At 38.2% G+C, this 17277-nt stretch overlaps 1 protein-coding gene across 2 annotated transcripts in view; it reads right to left on the bottom strand.

Moving 5' to 3' along the window:
* The window catches only part of CLSTN2 (calsyntenin 2), a 298084-nt gene that overhangs the window by 74897 nt on the left and 205910 nt on the right, over positions 1–17277 (bottom strand). For both annotated transcript variants that reach the window (XM_062005632.1, XM_062005633.1), the window contains exon 3: positions 1067–1262. In XM_062005632.1, coding sequence (XP_061861616.1) covers positions 1067–1262 — 196 coding nt within the window. The remainder of the gene's footprint in view (positions 1–1066; positions 1263–17277) is intronic.

Raw genomic sequence — 17277 nt, 5'->3', positions numbered from 1 at the left:
CCCATGAAGGGACCCAATATTCACAGAAGCTTTAACTGTGGGGAGGAACCCATAACAAAGCAGCTCATTAAACTTATGCCCAGAAGAGGCCACGTCCTGAGGGAGGGACCCTGTATCTGCAGAAACTGCAACCATAGAGAAGAATCCACACCTGAGATATTCACTAAGGACTGTGTCCCATGTGAGGGACCCTGTATTGGCAGAAGCCGCAGCTGCTGCAAACAACCCACACCAGAGAAGTTCATTAAGGACTGTGTCCCAGGGGACAGCAGGGGAAGAATGCCAGGAGTCATCCTCATCTGAGCAGAGAAGTGACAGAGCCCATCTGTGAAAGACTGACCACATCCCCTATTCCCTGTCCCCCTAAACCATTGAGTGGGGAGGAGGGGGAGATATCAGGAGCAGTGAACTGGGCCTGGGAAGAAAGGAGGGATGAGGGAGGGAGGTCTTAAAGTGCTGGTTGTAATTTTCTCATCATCCTACTCCCTTTTTGCTTTTATTCAGTTCTGTTTCTTGTAGAATAAACTTTCCTACTTTCCTCTCTAAGTTGAGTACTGGAGTCTGTTTTGTCCAGAACTGTAATTGGCAGCCAGCCCTCCCTGCCCTTATCTCAATCCACAACAACCTTGCTTATCTTTTTCCTCCCATTTCGCTGGGGCCTCTGCCATCCTAACAAGGGTAGGGGTGAATGGGGACACCGAGTGAGAGACTGTCATGGTGCTTCTTTGCTAGTTGGGCCAAACCACGACAATCTGTTTAGCCAATGTATTTAACTTCAAAGCAAAAATAAGCTAAAACTGAGGTGCATTTCTCCACTTGAACTGGGATCTTACTAGAAGTCTCAATTGGCATCATTGCAGAATGAGTCAAATTGCAGAAAGCAAAGAAGAAAAATATTTTCTAATAGGAAAAAGGAATAAAACGTGGCTGGACTACTGCAATAATGGTTCATTTTGGTTTTATTTGCTTTCTACCTGACTACAATATAAAAAGGAAACCTTAAATCTGAGCCATACTGTAGAGAAAATGGAAGCCAAAGCAAAAAAATTGTCACATTTTTACCCACTTGTGAGATTTCTTCCAGTTTGTTCCCCCTGGTCCTGACCCACAGTCGTAGGCCTGAATGATGAATGTGTATTCCTTCTGAAGTTCACAGTCAATAGGACTCCTGGCTCGAAGACGACCTTCTCCAGATGTCTTGTTTAGCACAACAGCTTCAAAGGGCATTTCTTGTCCATGGATTTTAAAAGCACAGATTTCACCTGTGAGGAATTGTATTAAACAGTCATAACTAAGTCTTATGAACTAGAGTGACACTGGACAAGTTACCATTCATTTGTATTTCACATGCTGTTATGGATGGGTGAAGTAGAGACTCGGGCATCAGCTTATAACACATCCAAAAGGGCCATCAGCCACGTGCTTGGACAGCATGATGTAGTGAGTGCAGCTCTGATCACATACTTCCCTCTTCCTCTGTCATTATTAAATGGTTTCTTAAAGCCCTAGAAGCTATTATTCAGATATAGTACTAAAATCAATTTTGAGCTAAATTATTATTTAATAAATTAAGAAGATTGTATTCAAGGAAAATAGTAGAATGAAAAAAAGGAGACTATTTTAGAGGTGGACTTTTCTAACTACTGTCACTCCTTACTGTCACTCCTAACTACTGTCACTCCTTACTTGAGACACTTGAGCTGCCAGGTGGTAGCAGATGTTCAGATTCTTGCAGTTTTGTTTCCCAACAGTGAAAAAACTAATGATGCAGAACATGTGCACATTCAAAATATATCTTGCTTTATTTATGGATACAGACAAGCGTCCCTTTTGGACATCTCAGTCACCCACCCACATTCACACATTCATACATGAATGCCTTCTTGGCAGCAACTCACTCTGCCCCCAAACTGCTTTCTAATCTAGCAGATCCATGGTTTCTCTCAGAGGGATACTACAGAAGAAAATAGACAATATACCAAGGACTAAAAAAAAAAAGTTATTTGGATGCAAAGATAACAAAAAAATCTTGTGAGAATATGAGTCTGGGAGGGGAAAAACCCCACAGTTTCTGCTGATCCTTTTTTTTTATCCTTCATACCGATGACAAGGATATGCACACTGAATTCATTTTTAGCCACTCTGGAATCCAACGTGAAAAATGAAATATTTATACAGAGACCAATGGGGCTTAAATATTTTTATGACACATTAAACACATGCTCTTTTATGAGCAAGTCAGACTTGGGATATGCATTATAGATTCAACGCTGCCTCCTACTCACATAATACTTTTCCATTTATTTCCAATTTACAGTTGCAGCCTTTTGGAAATCTCCTTGCCAATCATATCTGAGTTCACTGGCAAATTCTAAATTAATTCAGAATCTATGACCTCTAATCAAAGCCTGACTCCTCTCTTTCTTATTAGAATATATTGTTTATTTTTAGAGAAGAGTATAGCCACTGACTTTATAAAAGAGCTGGACTTCACAATTCCTATTATGTGTGTGAAAGAAAAAATGGGAGGTGTGTCTGTGCGTGGAGGATGGGGATTTGATATACTTAAGAGTACAAATATAGGCTTTTTAGGATATTTCTTCCCGTTATCACATATGTTTCCCTTCATTATAATGGGAGCTGAAGCTGAGCTCAGCTACATACATTGACATTCAGACAGATGAATCTCATGGTTAACAATTGCAATCAATCCTATGAATCTCTTTACACGATCAGCACACAGTGTTTTTGTAATTATGAGCCACCAGGAAAATACATTAAGTGTTTGCTTGGACATTTGCTTACTCCAACCCCTCACTCAAGTGGAAAGGATGGTATGGTTTCCCAAGACAGACAAAAGATGGGCTCTTTCCCAGGTTCTTTTGTTCACTCTCAGTGAGCCTAAATTTTACCCTGAAAATTAGGCTCTGAAGAAGTCTAATACTTTACATATCCATAAAAGCAGGCTCCACAATGTTTATGAAGTGTTGCACGGGAAACAAAGCAGAACATCGAGAGAAGGCTGAAAAAAGCAGTTTGCTCAGTTTTGATGTGGGCTCTGACCGCTGAGTTTGTATCTCAATGTTGGCACACATACCTTTGAAAAAAATATTTCTTCTAATTACCCTGCAACTTCAAAATGAAACATTCATCTAAAATGATATTGTGGATTTCAATTTTATTTTAACTGACTATGAAAATAACAGGGTAAATGTGGGAACTGTAATGGAAACAAATACTAGTTGTTCTGTTCTATAACGGTGGCCTCCATGATTTCTTAATAGCAAAGTCTTCCTCAGATGCACATTCCATCAACAGAAACCATAACTTTAATGTTTTGTGTTTATTATTTGATTCATTGTTTAACCGTAAACAATACAGTAATTGCAGATGTAGAAGCCTACTGTTCTTAAAAATTAGAGATAGCTCAGGGCAGAAAAAATATTTCTCTCAGCCTGAATCGAAACGTTGGTAATTTTTTTCCTCTCCAAATGCAGAGGACTAAGCAAGCATAGAAATTCTAACTAATTCTCAACAAATATTTTAGAAGTCTATCTGTTGCTCCTATGCTAGATATTCCAGCTTTATATATTTCTAATTTTGTCTTTTAGATTCCTATTTCTAAAGATAAAATGACAGTTGAACGGATATTGGTAAAGAGCCTGCAAAAAACCTCTTATATCCTTCCAGTTTCTGGCTACAGCAACCTACTTAAATGAAAAGAACAGTATATGTTTTTAAAAACTAGGTAAGAATTTTTTCTAGAAGGATTCTACTACTGTTTCCAAAGAAATTACTTAACACTGTTGAAAAATTAAAATCTATAGAAATCACAATTTTAAAGAGATGCCTTAATGACTATACTGGAAATGGAAATGATAACACAGTTCTAATGGCTATAACAAAACAAAAAACTAAATAAGGTCCACCTTTACACTGTGAGATGCATTTACTGATGTATAGAACTACTACATCTAGGCATTAGAAATAGTCTTCAAAATATAATTGATACTGGCTTTCATTATTAAATGGAGCTACAGAGCTTTATTTAAACACAGCTGACCCACATGATGCCAAGCTTATATTTACTGGGTTCTAAAATACATGAATACATGTTGCTAACTCATTTGAGGAAAAAGAGATAAGGTCTCTTTCTTATTCAAGCTCACTATTTATGTGGTGAACAACCATATTTAGGACCTTGACGCCAGCCACCTTCCTGGTTGAAGGCTGAAACAGAGTGCAAACTGGGACATCATTTTGTTCACAACAGGTAGCAGCACAAAATATTAAGCTTTGTTCTTCATTTCATTTCAGTGGGTTTGGGAACAGAGGCATTTCAGATTTAGTCATCCTAAAAATGGTGGTGAGATGGTAAAATAGGGGTAAGCTGATGATACCACACAAAGATAGAAGCATATCCATGAAATCCTACAGTAACCACACCCAGGGTAGAGGGAAAACATCTCTCCCATGACTGGGATGTTGAACCTTAGTAAGAGTTACTTCATCTTAATACATGTTTTAATTAAATTCTGGACATTATGTTTTCTCTTCAAGCCACTAAGGCTAGCATTAGTCTTAATCATCTATTAATTTTGAAGCATACTTTATTTTGAGAGCTCTAGTAGAGATCCATACGTTACTACCACAGGGATACTAATTTCCTCTCCAAAAATTAAAACAGCTTGAAAAAAGCTACTGACAGTTTATAATTTCTGAAATACAACCAATAAATCTTTCCACTGTTTAGAAATTGCTAAAGATTGTTTCATATTAAGCAACAGTTGCATGCAAGATTTAGTGATTATAAGCCTTAATCAGCAAAACAGTATTACAAATTACTGCCTTTTATGTTAAAAAAAGTCAACACTTTCAGTAGAAATAAAAATCCCCGATGATACTCCTGTAACAATTACACAGAATTATTCACTTGAACTCAATTTCAGAAGTTATTAAAACAATAGCATGCTTATTTTGCCTTTCACAGCTACCATTACACCAACAATACAGAAGACTTCAAGTGAAAGGCAGGGAACTCCGACATTTGATCATTTTCATCGATAGTTGACAAAAGGCAACAGCTGTATGCGAACCAGTAAATGCCAAATGCTGTTCCATTTGGTTGTACAAGATTCCACCAGTGCCAGATCCTGTGCTTGGATCACAACAACTCCATGCAACGCTACAGGCTTGGGGATAAGCGGCTGGTAAGCTGCTCAGCACAAAAGGACCTAGAGGTGTTAATCGAGAGCCACCTAAACAGTAGTCCACAGTGTGCCCAGGTGGCCAAGAAGGCCAATGACATTCTGGCTTGCATCAGTGTGGCCAGCAGTGAATATTCCTCTGTATTGTACCGGTGTGTCTGCACCTCAAGTACTGTGTTCATTTTTGGACCCCTCACCACAATAAAGAGAGGAAATGGCCTTAAATTCCATCAGGGGAGGTTCAGATTGGATATTAGGAAAAATTCCTTCACCAAAAGGGTTATCAAGCAGTAAAACAGGCTGCCCAGGGAAGTGGATGAGGCACCATCCATAGAGGTATTTAAAAGACCGGCAGATGTAGTACTCAAGGACATGATTTTGTGGTGGATGTGGCTGTGTTAAGTTTACGGTTGGATTTAATGATGTTGAAGGTCATTTCCAACCTAAATGATTCTATGATTAACCAGAGTTCCCTACATGTTCTCTCTGTTGGCCCTATATTGCATATGGATGACAATAACACAGTTTTTTCCTTATGGGTGTTCTTCAACAACTTGATTCAGCTACGTCAATCTATGATGTCCTAATAGTGGTATTTGACAGCCATCCATAAGGAATGTTCTTCATATACTACATGGGACAAATAGACCAAGAAATTATACACAATGTATGAATTTGCTTGTGGATATGACTTTTCTCTTGCTACAACTAAAGGTTTTAGATGACTCTTGTCAACAAAATTGAAATCTGAATCAAATTTGAATCTTTAACCCTTTACATATGCTCTCTCCACATACAGTTGGACATCCAAACACGGCCATCATGTTCTTTGAACACTGATCATCAAAGACAGTTGGATGGAAATCTGCAAATAAGCAATGCAGTTAGGACTACTCTTCAACTCAATGTGTGTTTTCTCAGAAGTGTAGCATGGACCCACTACAAGCAGTTGATGTTGGGTTTTTCAGTAAGTTTGTTTAGGGGTTGCTGCTTCTCTTTTTTTTTCTTTTCTTTTTTTTTTTTATTCTATCCTTCCAGGATAACAACCTGACATCAGTTTCTCTGCTGGAATCCTGCAAATACTTCCTGTAGTCCAGAGCTCCTGACCTTTTGAATGTCTCTGTACCACTGGGAAGGTTTACTGCCTTGACAATTTTTTTCTGTTGTAAACTGTAGCTACTCTTTGAATAATTATAGAATATAGAAGGTTCCTTGCAGAGGAGAGGGTAGTTGTTAGGAAAAAGGAGACAAAAAAAATAATTAGAGATGTAAAATATCTTTAAGGATAGAACAAAAATTAAGCCAATAACCTCTATATAAGCTTTTCCAGCTCACTGAAGTCAATGCTATTAAACTCATACTGAAATACTAAAATCTAGGAATATTGAAATCATAAACAGAAGAAGGTATTCATGTCTTAATAAAATGAAGAAATTATTTCCTCATGTATAATTTTATGGGCAACAAGCTCTGCAAAGCAAGAGGATAAATCCATTGCTATCCTTCCTATTCTATGGATATGAAAATGGAAAATGGAGGAAACTGCACTTGCACTTCAAGTGATTCATTGTTGCTATAAGCTCAGATCAGACAAACCAGACTACATTCTTCTGCTGACATGGGGACCAATTGCTCAGGATAAAAAGATAGTTCTGTGAGTAGCATATAAGCAGCAGTCACATCTGGGCTTCTTCCAGGCTCCATGGTAAGTCTCCCAGGGAAATCACTCAGTTCATGAAGGCATTCAGCAAAGCAGTACCTGAGAAATCTACTCTACAATTTTGTTTAAGTTTGTTTAAAAAAATGTAATTTTTATGGACATATTCTGATTAGAATCATAGAATCATGATCACATTGCTCTGTTAGAAAGTAGACTACCATTGTTTAGATGCATAACACATCACATTTTGCACTCAGATGTGCACAAGAGATCCTTGCACTCTGGCTTACTTGATAGAGAATTGATACATGTTTATCTGAAGACTGGAAAAAACACTGAGATGTATTAGAAAAATATATAACAATAAGATAAAGATATGTGTATATAAAGATGTGCTTAAGTAACCAATGATTATATAGTTCTTGAACACCCTCTATTCTAAAAGCATAGTAATAGAAAATATTGTCATTTGTTCCTCTCATCAACCAAATGCATATCAAAATCCATATCAAATTAACATTCTGCTATAAATAACCTCAAACATTTCTTAATATTTTCTTCTTTCTTAAACCTGCCAGATTCTTGAGAGAAAGCATACAAGAAGCTATGAATTTAAGAACAGTACCAAAAAAGCATACTATGATATTCAACATATGGAGCTCCATGCCCACCTGCAACAATTGAAGGCTTTTGCTAACCTCAGGTTTCATGTTTGCAAGTATCTTGAGGACTCAGCAATGTATCTAACATACAAAAACACACTTAACACATAAACAGTTGTCCAATTTAGTCAGAATACTGTAAGGCATAGCACAGTCTCCCTAACAATTACATGATCATTACTGAGAAATATTTGCCTTGCCATTTTTTTTAGAGTACCACATTATAATGAACTACTTGAAAAATAAACCTGAAACTGCACAGTTAAACCTGAAAAAAACCCACATTAATAAAAGGAACTTTATCCTGCAGGAGTTAAGGGAAACATAATTACTCTGTTCCCAAGGGGGTCATTTTCTGATCTACTTTTTCACATGTCAGTAACAAACACATGCATGAGTCGTCATCTTCTCATACACACTACCTGCATTATGTGGTTAGTGTTCACTTGAGGTTGCAACATTCATAACCAATGATTTCAAATTTCCTGCTGCTGCAGCAGATGAAACATCACTTTGCTTCAGACAGTTATCTTTCAGTAAACAGAGGAGCCCAGATGCTATCACTGCCCTAATTCCACATCTGTCTCTGAAAGATGGATTATAAAGCTATTTCACCTCTAGATTAGTGAGGTCTACACTGAGAAGACTAGGAGATAACTTTCCTAGAGAGGCACTGACCCATTTTACTGTGTATATCTCTTGAAAAAAGTGAACATATTTTTATGAGAGAGATCTAGAGGCCTCTACATGTAAGATTACAAAGGTTATTACAATGCTTGCAATAATTTCTAGCCACTAAATATTGCTGAGCTGTTAAAAGACAAATCCTAATAAAATCAATAAGAGTATCAAATGATGTCTTATGTGACTAGAATTTCAAATTAAATAAAGACCTAGTATTAGGAATGCTGGCTAGCAACTATATCCTGCTTAAAGAATTCCTACAGTCTGATGCACCAACATGACCTGCTAGATTTGGCTCCCTTGTGAAATACACAGAGATAAATAAGAAAACGAACAGCACCATGTCACACTCAGATTAGAAAATCAGCAGCTGTTTAGTCTATTGAGGACTCAGCAGGCTGACAGGAAAACTTACTTTTTAATTAAACCACTTTCCCTGGGGCCCTATATCAAGGCTGACAATATCTGAGATAAATAAGCTTGGAAATTGTTGCGTTTGTTAAAATTATTCACCATAATAATTTTAAATGTATTGTTTTGGAGTATAGTGTAGTGGGTTTGTGTGGCCAGGTTTTGGCAGCAGAGGGGCTGCAGGGATGGCTTCTGTGAAAAGCTACTGGAAGATTCCCCTGTATCTGACAGGGCTGTGCCAGTTGGCTGGAAGATGGACCCACCGCTCACCAAGGCTGAGCCAATTAGCAATGGAGTTAATGCCTCTGTGAATAACATATTTGAGAAGGGGAAGAAGTTACTGAGCTGTTGCTAAACTGCAGCAGAAGGGAATGAGACTGTGAGAACATCTCCCCAGACACTAACGTCAGTGGAGGAGGAGGGGAGGAGGTGCTACCTGCACCAGAGGAGAGATTCCCCTGCAGCCTGTAGTGCAGCCCATGGTGAGGTCCTGCCCACAGCCTTACAAAAATAACAACTATAAAATAATTCCAAATATGTAGACTAAACCAGAAATGACTATTGGGCTCTACAGAAAAGTAAGGTAGAAATAAAGAGTTGGCTATGACTTATTATGGATAGACCTATGTCCTTCCAGCACACAAGAATTTTGAGATAGCCATTCATCCCCTTTTTCCCCTCAGAGTTGTAATTTGAAAGATAAGGTTGGTAACAACGCCATTCTAAAATATTACAGAATCACCCAAGAGCAGCAGGTGGCCATTTGAGAATATGGAGCTTGCAGACAGTTGGATGCCAGCAGCTCTAAGCTAGAAATGTTAGCATGATGTTGTGCTAGAATGAACAGCTGTCGATTTCTGGCCATCACATTGTTAGAAGGTCTGGAGTGAGAGCACTCTGGATGTGCACACAAAACATAAGAAAGGACTGCAAGATCTTCCTGCATTTTTTACCTTTTCTTTTTTTTCTTTCTTTTTTGAGGCTAGGACAAAGTACTTCTCTAAAGTGTGTACAAAGTCATGTCAAGTTTGCAAAAATAAGTATTAGAGAGGTGAAAGAAATGCAATGGAAATTACTTTTGGATAATCATAGAATTTTTTATGCCACTGGCAGTCTGTGAAGTGAGATAAAAGGGAAATTAGGCCATTTGAGTCTTTTTGCTGGCTCTTAAATTCTTGTTAACATGCACAGTAAAATATGGCAGAGGCACTCAGGACTGTTTCACCTCATGTCCATGAAAACACACATGAGAGAGAACATAGTGAGAGAGAGGTTAGGAAAGAGGTAAAGTGCTTACATATCCCTAAGTTTTCCCTCAGCTATTTACTCTGCTATGGTCTCTTCTTACAGAAGGAGATTAAATAAAAAGCTTGGGAACATTAATTCAATCTTGGCACGAAGCCTGGGCACCAAGATTTAATCTGTACATCCTGCAGACATTCAGTAAAGTAGAGCACAGAGTTTAATTGTTACAAGAGCACCATATGGTTAGTCCTGATCATGTGATTGTTTGGGTTTTTTTTTTTTTTCATTTGTTTTTACTTCCACTTGTGTGTCTTTATATCATCTGAAATATTCAACTCCAAGTGTAAAGTCATAGCTTGGACTGGATCTCTAGACATGATGAGTTATTTTGGACATAAATGCTTTTACTAACAAAGCATCATCACAAATGAAAATAACAGCCAGAATTATAGCATCTGGCCTTTTATATTAGAATGAAAATCACATCTTGAAAATAATAAATTAATCAAAAGATTAGGTAAATGCAGATCTCTCCCTAGAATATTATTTGCACTCTCATTTTTTTGTGGACAATTGGAATTGCTATCATTACTTATAAAAAAAAACCCCATATTTAGCTTATCTTACTTCTCTGAGTCTTACAATCTTCCTCTTTTTGCCTTTAATTTCCTATCATGCCTATAAGATAAGTATTGGTGCCATTTTATTCTGGATAGTTCTTAAACATAAGGTTGCTCCCTCTGCCATTATTGGCGAGTCATCAAATGGATCCAGTCACTGACCAAATCTTACTCAGTAAATGGCTGCATTTCTACACTGAAAGGGTTTGTACTACCCACAGGGAGTTAATGAGAAAGTCTGTTTTTTAGGTATAGAAACCCAAGATTGTAGCCACCACAGCTTTTTGTAGGACTATTTTAGCCTGTTCATGCTTAATATTAACATTAGAGGTGAGAACCTCAGCTGTGAGCTGACTACCTCACTATTTCAAGAGCTGTCTTTGAGCAACTGCTACTTGAGATTTTGTTCCTTATTTCCAGGTTCTGATTCTGTTAATAACAGCACAGATACTTAAGCAGTACAAAATCTCAGTATTTTTTTTTTAGACATTAACTTAAAACAACTCTTTTTTTAATGCAGGAGTGTCAGCCATAACAGATCTTGATATATTCAGTGATCTAGGTGGACCTGCTTTGGCAGGAGGGTTGGACTAGATAATTTCTAAAGGTCCCTTCCAACCTCTACCATTCCACGATTCTATGAATATATTCACTGATATGAAACTAACCACACTGGACACAAACTGCATCTGCATTGAACCCAAAGACACAGAACAATCATTAAGAATTCCATGTTAAAAATAGAGGCTCTGTCCATTTTAAGACTTTGTGATGGATTATCTTATGCTTACTAATTACATAGCAATGCAAAAAGGTTTGTTTTATAAACACTAAATTCAAATCCAAAAGGAGCTGAATATGCTGGGGTTTGTGCCTCTTTATCATGCAACATGCTGGAAGATCTACTTATTTGCCATATCTCTTAGATGTTATCCTATTTGTTGCCCTCATATTTTCTCTTTAGCAAGAGCTATACAGAGGGCATAAATCTTATTGTTCACCAGCTTTGAAGATGATGTTAGCTTTTTTTTCCCAGCTTGAAATTAAAACCAATTTGAAACGTTTCATGAAACCGAGCTGCATCAAAATAGCTCTTTTCAGAGAAAGGTCAGATTTTCAATTCAGTCATCTCAAAAACCCCATCAGCACTGAAGAAATGGCAAAACTATCAAAACATCCATAAAGTACTTCTACTTCAGCAAAATTGTATTTTTGATAAATCATATTTTTTACCAGCTCCACTATAAATATTTAATGACTTTACTCTTTCTCTTTCATTTCTGCTCCCTCTCTGCTTCTCATTTATCACTATGTTAGTCTGAGAGCTGCTTGTGACACCATATCTAACTGCATTTTGTGCCTTTTATTTTAAACCTTTTAGAAAAAAATTACACTTCCTTGTTTCTTTATGCAAGTAAATATGGGAATGCTAGTCCCTCTGAAAATGTGCAGCACTTGTCATAGATTATAATGGGCCTGGCATTTCAGCCTTGGATTTAATTCCTACTTTCTAGGAATTTCTAATCAGCAGATTTCTTTTCCCTCAAAACACACACATTCTAGTAAACATTTCAGTATCTGAGGATGGAACAGGGGTCACTCCCTCACCTTCTGCCTCAAATCAGCATCTGAATGTCACTCAGTGTTCATGGAAAACTGAAGTCTCAAGGCCCATGCACACAGGAATGACAAAAACTGGATTGAATTCAGTAGAAAGACACTAATTGATTTCAACATAGAGCAAACCATGCAGTGGACACATATTTCACTTTCATCTCTACATCAAAATATTCCTGGATTTATTATCAATACCTTTAAATTACTTAAAACCTTTGTTTCTTTTGGCATATTTTGCATCTCTAAGAGTTAAGATTTCTGTGGGAGCTTTGAGGGATATTAACTTTTAGATGTCTTTCTGCAGACCTAACCCTTTAAATGGTTTATAATGTGAACTTCCAAGGGTGTTTCTGTAACTGTTTTTTGAGCAAATCAGATATCACATTAAAAAAAAAAAGAAAAAGAAGGAAAGATTACCTGAAAACAGAGGTGAGGTAAAAAAAGCAACAACCTGGGTCGTAATGATTAGGTACAAAATTTACACTGATGTCAATGGCAAAATGCAATCCCTTGCTGAATGCTGGTAAAATCCATAGTTGCTAAAGACTAAATTATCCTTGGTTAACTGAAGCACAATAAAACTGAACCTTGTAGTACAGAAATGAACACAGATCTCAGTTACCAGAGGTTGTTATGTAGATCTTGCTGAGAGAACTGATTATTTTACTACTTAATCTCTAGAAAGTAAAGACGAAAGCTTATTTGTTATGCTTTAGGAGCTATGACCAAACTTCCATTGCAATTTAATGTTTAATTTGAAATTAATGGAATGAAGGATGCAACTATTAAAATCCAACATGTGCAATACAAAGCAATAAAAATGTAACACCATGAAAATTGCACAATAATAAATCATTTCAGCAATTCAGAGGGTGCAAATAAATATCTATGTAGTTTCTACTTAACTGCTCCTCAATGATACAAAGAGACAAATTATATTTGCAGTTTCTGAAGTAAATTATAATATTCATTTGAATATATCTGGTAGGAAACACAAACAACGTATTTTATCAAGATGTAAAGTTAATTCAAAGCCATTTTCATGGTTTACACTAGACACTATTTAGTGGTATTTGTATTTTCACCATCATGACTGGACAAACAGAATTTGACTGGCTGTAGCAGTATTACCTTGTGAAGGCTTGCCTCTAGCCCTAGGAAGTAAACACTGTGTCACCACAGGTTTTAGAACAAACATTTAAAGACTTTTGGAGTTACAAATGTTTCTCCTGAAGGAGGAATTGACTAACTGCTTGCCAGTGCGTTTGCTGAAAAAAGCTTTTCTCTAGCTTTGCCACGAATGCCATGGAACATTCTAATTTAAATTAAAACTTAGTACTTTCTTCATTAATATAATGCAGAGTGGTCATCTAGAGATGAGTAATAATGGCACTGTTATCTGTGCTGGTTTGTTTTCTTTACTCAAAAGTCATACCTGCTTGCTCTTATGGCACAAATAGCTGTTTACTGTTTCGTCTCCTATTGGCCCTACAGCACATAAGTAGAACCGAGACCACTGGATCATGCTGCTTCTTGCACATAATTAACAGATTTGTTTACTAAAAGCTTCATTTCCAGATACATTGAGTAAATGCTGATCCTCTGCACTTCACTGGAAACTGCAGGTGGTCACAAATCCTAACGACTAGGCCATCTGTTATAATCATATTTGAGCAAAACAACATGATTGTTACAAGTATTTTTAAGGGCATAGCTTGAAGACAGAGCGATCGAACAATTCGCAATGAGAGAACAAGGAATATTTATTCCTAGCAAATCTTTAGCTACAATGTTGTCTCTGTATAGCTGGGCTGAGTTTATAGATGTAACAGAAAAAGCTTATGATGCGTTTACAAACTGATTATATCAGAAAATAATGAAACACAAAGAGATACAAGTAATATGCTTTCTTTAAGAACTCAACCACTCTTCTCTTAGTATATGGCTCTGTGTGCAACTTTTGCATCTTTCACAAAATATACACTTTAACCAGTTTAGCACTGGTTAAACCTCTTTTTCCTGTGGGAAATCTGTCTCTGGTCTCACCCAGACTTGTATCTCTCAGGAGACTTTCCAAGGTCCTTCTACCACGATGGACTGCAAGATCAGGGCAAAACCCCCATTACAACAGCATCTGATACCCCACAGCAGAAGACAATGCCTAGAAATGAACTAATACAGGAGAGCAGCCATGTTTCTGCAAGGACTTTTGTCTGTTGGACAGAGTTGCATACAATCAAGGTGATCAGGGTGACCTCCACAAAGTTTAACAAACACTTGGGAACAATTTGGATTCAGGAGCAACAATTCCCTACTCATACCTCCACTTGTTTTCTTGGCTGCTTCACAGGGCTCTGAGCATGGCACTGTCCTTCACACTAGAAGGAACATGCAACAGACAAACAGGTAAATCTCACTTGAGTGCAGTTTTTCAAATACTCCAAAATACATGAGCATCAGTCTCATGGTTAATGAAAACAGGCAGCATCAACTGGCAAAAGACCCAGCAACAATGCTCATCATCCTCCCAGTGTTGTTACATAATTAGTACATTATGACTGTCAAAATTACTTATCCAGATATTATGATGGCTCACTTAGCAGATTATAACTACTTAAGCAGTCATAATTGCATGAAAGTATGCAGACAAGTAACCCTTGAAGAATTTTGATTATAGGTCTAATAAATGAGATGATAACGAAAGGAAAGTTATTAAAGCACTTATTTTTGACAAGTTGTGATTTTCAAATTATCAGGTATGTCAACTTTTACATTTACAAAGCACATTCTGTAAATGGGGTAAAAAAGCTTTCCAGCTGTGGCACTTGGATGTGTCTGATAATATCTGAAAAGCAATTTGGCTGGCACATTGAGGTGATGGAACAGCTCCCTCTCCTCTTCATCAGAATTCTAGGAATTCTCAGAAGATCATGTGTGCACACAAGTGTGTACTGCAGAGAGTAGGTGGAAAAACACTAGCAAGTGGAAAACAAAGTTACCAAATCAGAAAACAAACTTACAAAAAAATAATCCTAGCTCAAAAGCAGATGAACCCCATATATCTGCTTATCAATATCAGCTAAGAAAGTGACACTGATGAATAACTAAAACTTAAATATGTGCCAGGCTTAGGAGGTCATTTGAAATAGTTTCCACACTAGAACAACCATAAAATGGTAGGGATTGGAAGGGACCTTTAGAGATCATCTAGTCCAACCCTCCTGCTCAAACAGGTCCACCTTCAGAAAACCTCCAGAGAAGGAAACTCCACACCCTCCCTGGGCAGCCTGTGCCAGGGCTCCCTCACCTTTACAGTAAAGAAGTTTTTCCTTGTGATTAAGATGAACTTTTTATGTTCCAGTCTTTGTCCATTACCACTGGTCCTATCACTGGATGCTACAGAAAAAAGCGTTTCCCCATCCTCTTGATACACACCCTTCAAATACTTGTAAGGATTAATGAGGTCCCCCCACAGTCTCCTTTTCTCCAGGCTGAACAGTCTCAGATCCTGTAGTCTTTCTTCGTAAGAAAGATCCTCCAGTCTCCTCATCATCTTGATAGCTCTGCACTGCACTCTCTCCAGAAGTTCCCTGTCTCTCTTGAGCTGAGGAGCCCAGAACTGGACACAGTGCACCAGACGAGATTTAACCAGGGAAGAGTAGAGGGGGAGGAGAATCTCCCTTGACCTGTTGGCCACATTCTTCTTGATGCATCCCAGGATGCCATTGGCCTTCTTGGGGACATTGCTGGGTTATTTTTAGTTTATTGTCAATGAGAACTCCCAGGTCTCTCTCTTCAGAGTTGCAGCAGGTTAGTCCCCAGCCTGTACTGATGCATGGGGTTGTTCCTCCCCAGGTTCAGGACTCTGCACTTGTCCCTGTTGAACCTCATGAGGTTCCTCTGCCCAGCTCAAGTCGGTTGAGATTTCTCTGAATGGCAGCACAGCCTCTGGGGAATCAGACAGTGGTCCCAGTTTGGTGTCATCAGGAAACTTGCTGAGAGTACACTCTGTGCCCTCATCCAGGTTGTTAATGAAGATGTTGGATAAGACTGGCCCCAGAACTGATCCCTGCAGAACCCCACTGGCCACAGGCCTCCAACTTGACTCAGCTTCACTGATTACCATCCTCTGGGTTTTGTCATTCAGCCAGTTCTCGATCCACCTCACTGTCCACTCATTCAACCCACACTGTCTGAGCTTCTCTAGGAGAATATTATGGGAGACAGACTCAAAAGCCTTGCTGAAGTCAAGGCAGATGACATCCACTGCGCTTCCCTCATCTAGCCAGCCGGTTATGCACTCATAGAAGGCATCAGGTCGGTCAAACAGGATTCCCCCTTGGTGAATCCATGTTGATGTCCTCTGATAACTATCTTTTCCTTCATATGCTTTGAAATGACATCCAAGATGAATTGTTCCATTAATTTTCCAGGGATGGAAGTGAGGCTGATCGGTCTGTAGTTTCCTGGATCCTCTTTCTTGACTTTTCTGAAGACTGGAGTGACATTTGTCATCATGAGGTCCAGCAGCACATCCCTCCTTGTTGGCTCCTCAACCACCCACACCAGGAAATTGTCATCAATATTCCACAGGAACCTCCTGGACTATGTGTGCTTGACTGAGTGGCCTTGGCAGCAAATATCAGGGTGGTTGGAGTCCCCCATGAAGATCAGGGGTTAGGATTGTGAGGCAGCTTTCAACTGTTTGTAGGCCTCATCTACTTCCTCTTCCTGATCAGGTAGCCTGTAGTAAACTCCCACAACAGTGTCACCCTCATTACCTTGCCCTTAACTCTCATGCATAGGCACTCAAGCCCTTCCTTCATCCCTGCCCAAGTAGAGAAATGCTGAGTGGCATTGATAGTAGTATGACAAACATGATTTAAAGTAGGCACACTAGTGCTGGCAAAAATGATTCTGAGATATTCCATGTATTTTCAATGGCTTTAAAAATTAGATATATATTCAACAATTCAGAATGGCTTCCTGTATTCCAGAGTAAAAAGCTACTAATGTAGAAGAACAGATACTTATTTTAAATTAATGATATGACTTCCTCACTCCATCTCTTTTTAAAGCACTCTATCTACATGGAGTTGCATCTGAAAGAATAGTGCTGCATAAGGCAAAACAAGAAACAAAATAATGATGAAAGCAAGATTTCCAGAGAA

This window comes from Colius striatus, chromosome 12 (genome assembly GCF_028858725.1).
Source record: "Colius striatus isolate bColStr4 chromosome 12, bColStr4.1.hap1, whole genome shotgun sequence".
NCBI lineage: Eukaryota > Metazoa > Chordata > Aves > Coliiformes > Coliidae > Colius > Colius striatus.
The sequence above is the reverse complement of the archived record's forward strand: the minus strand, read 5'-3'. Positions and strand labels throughout refer to the sequence as shown.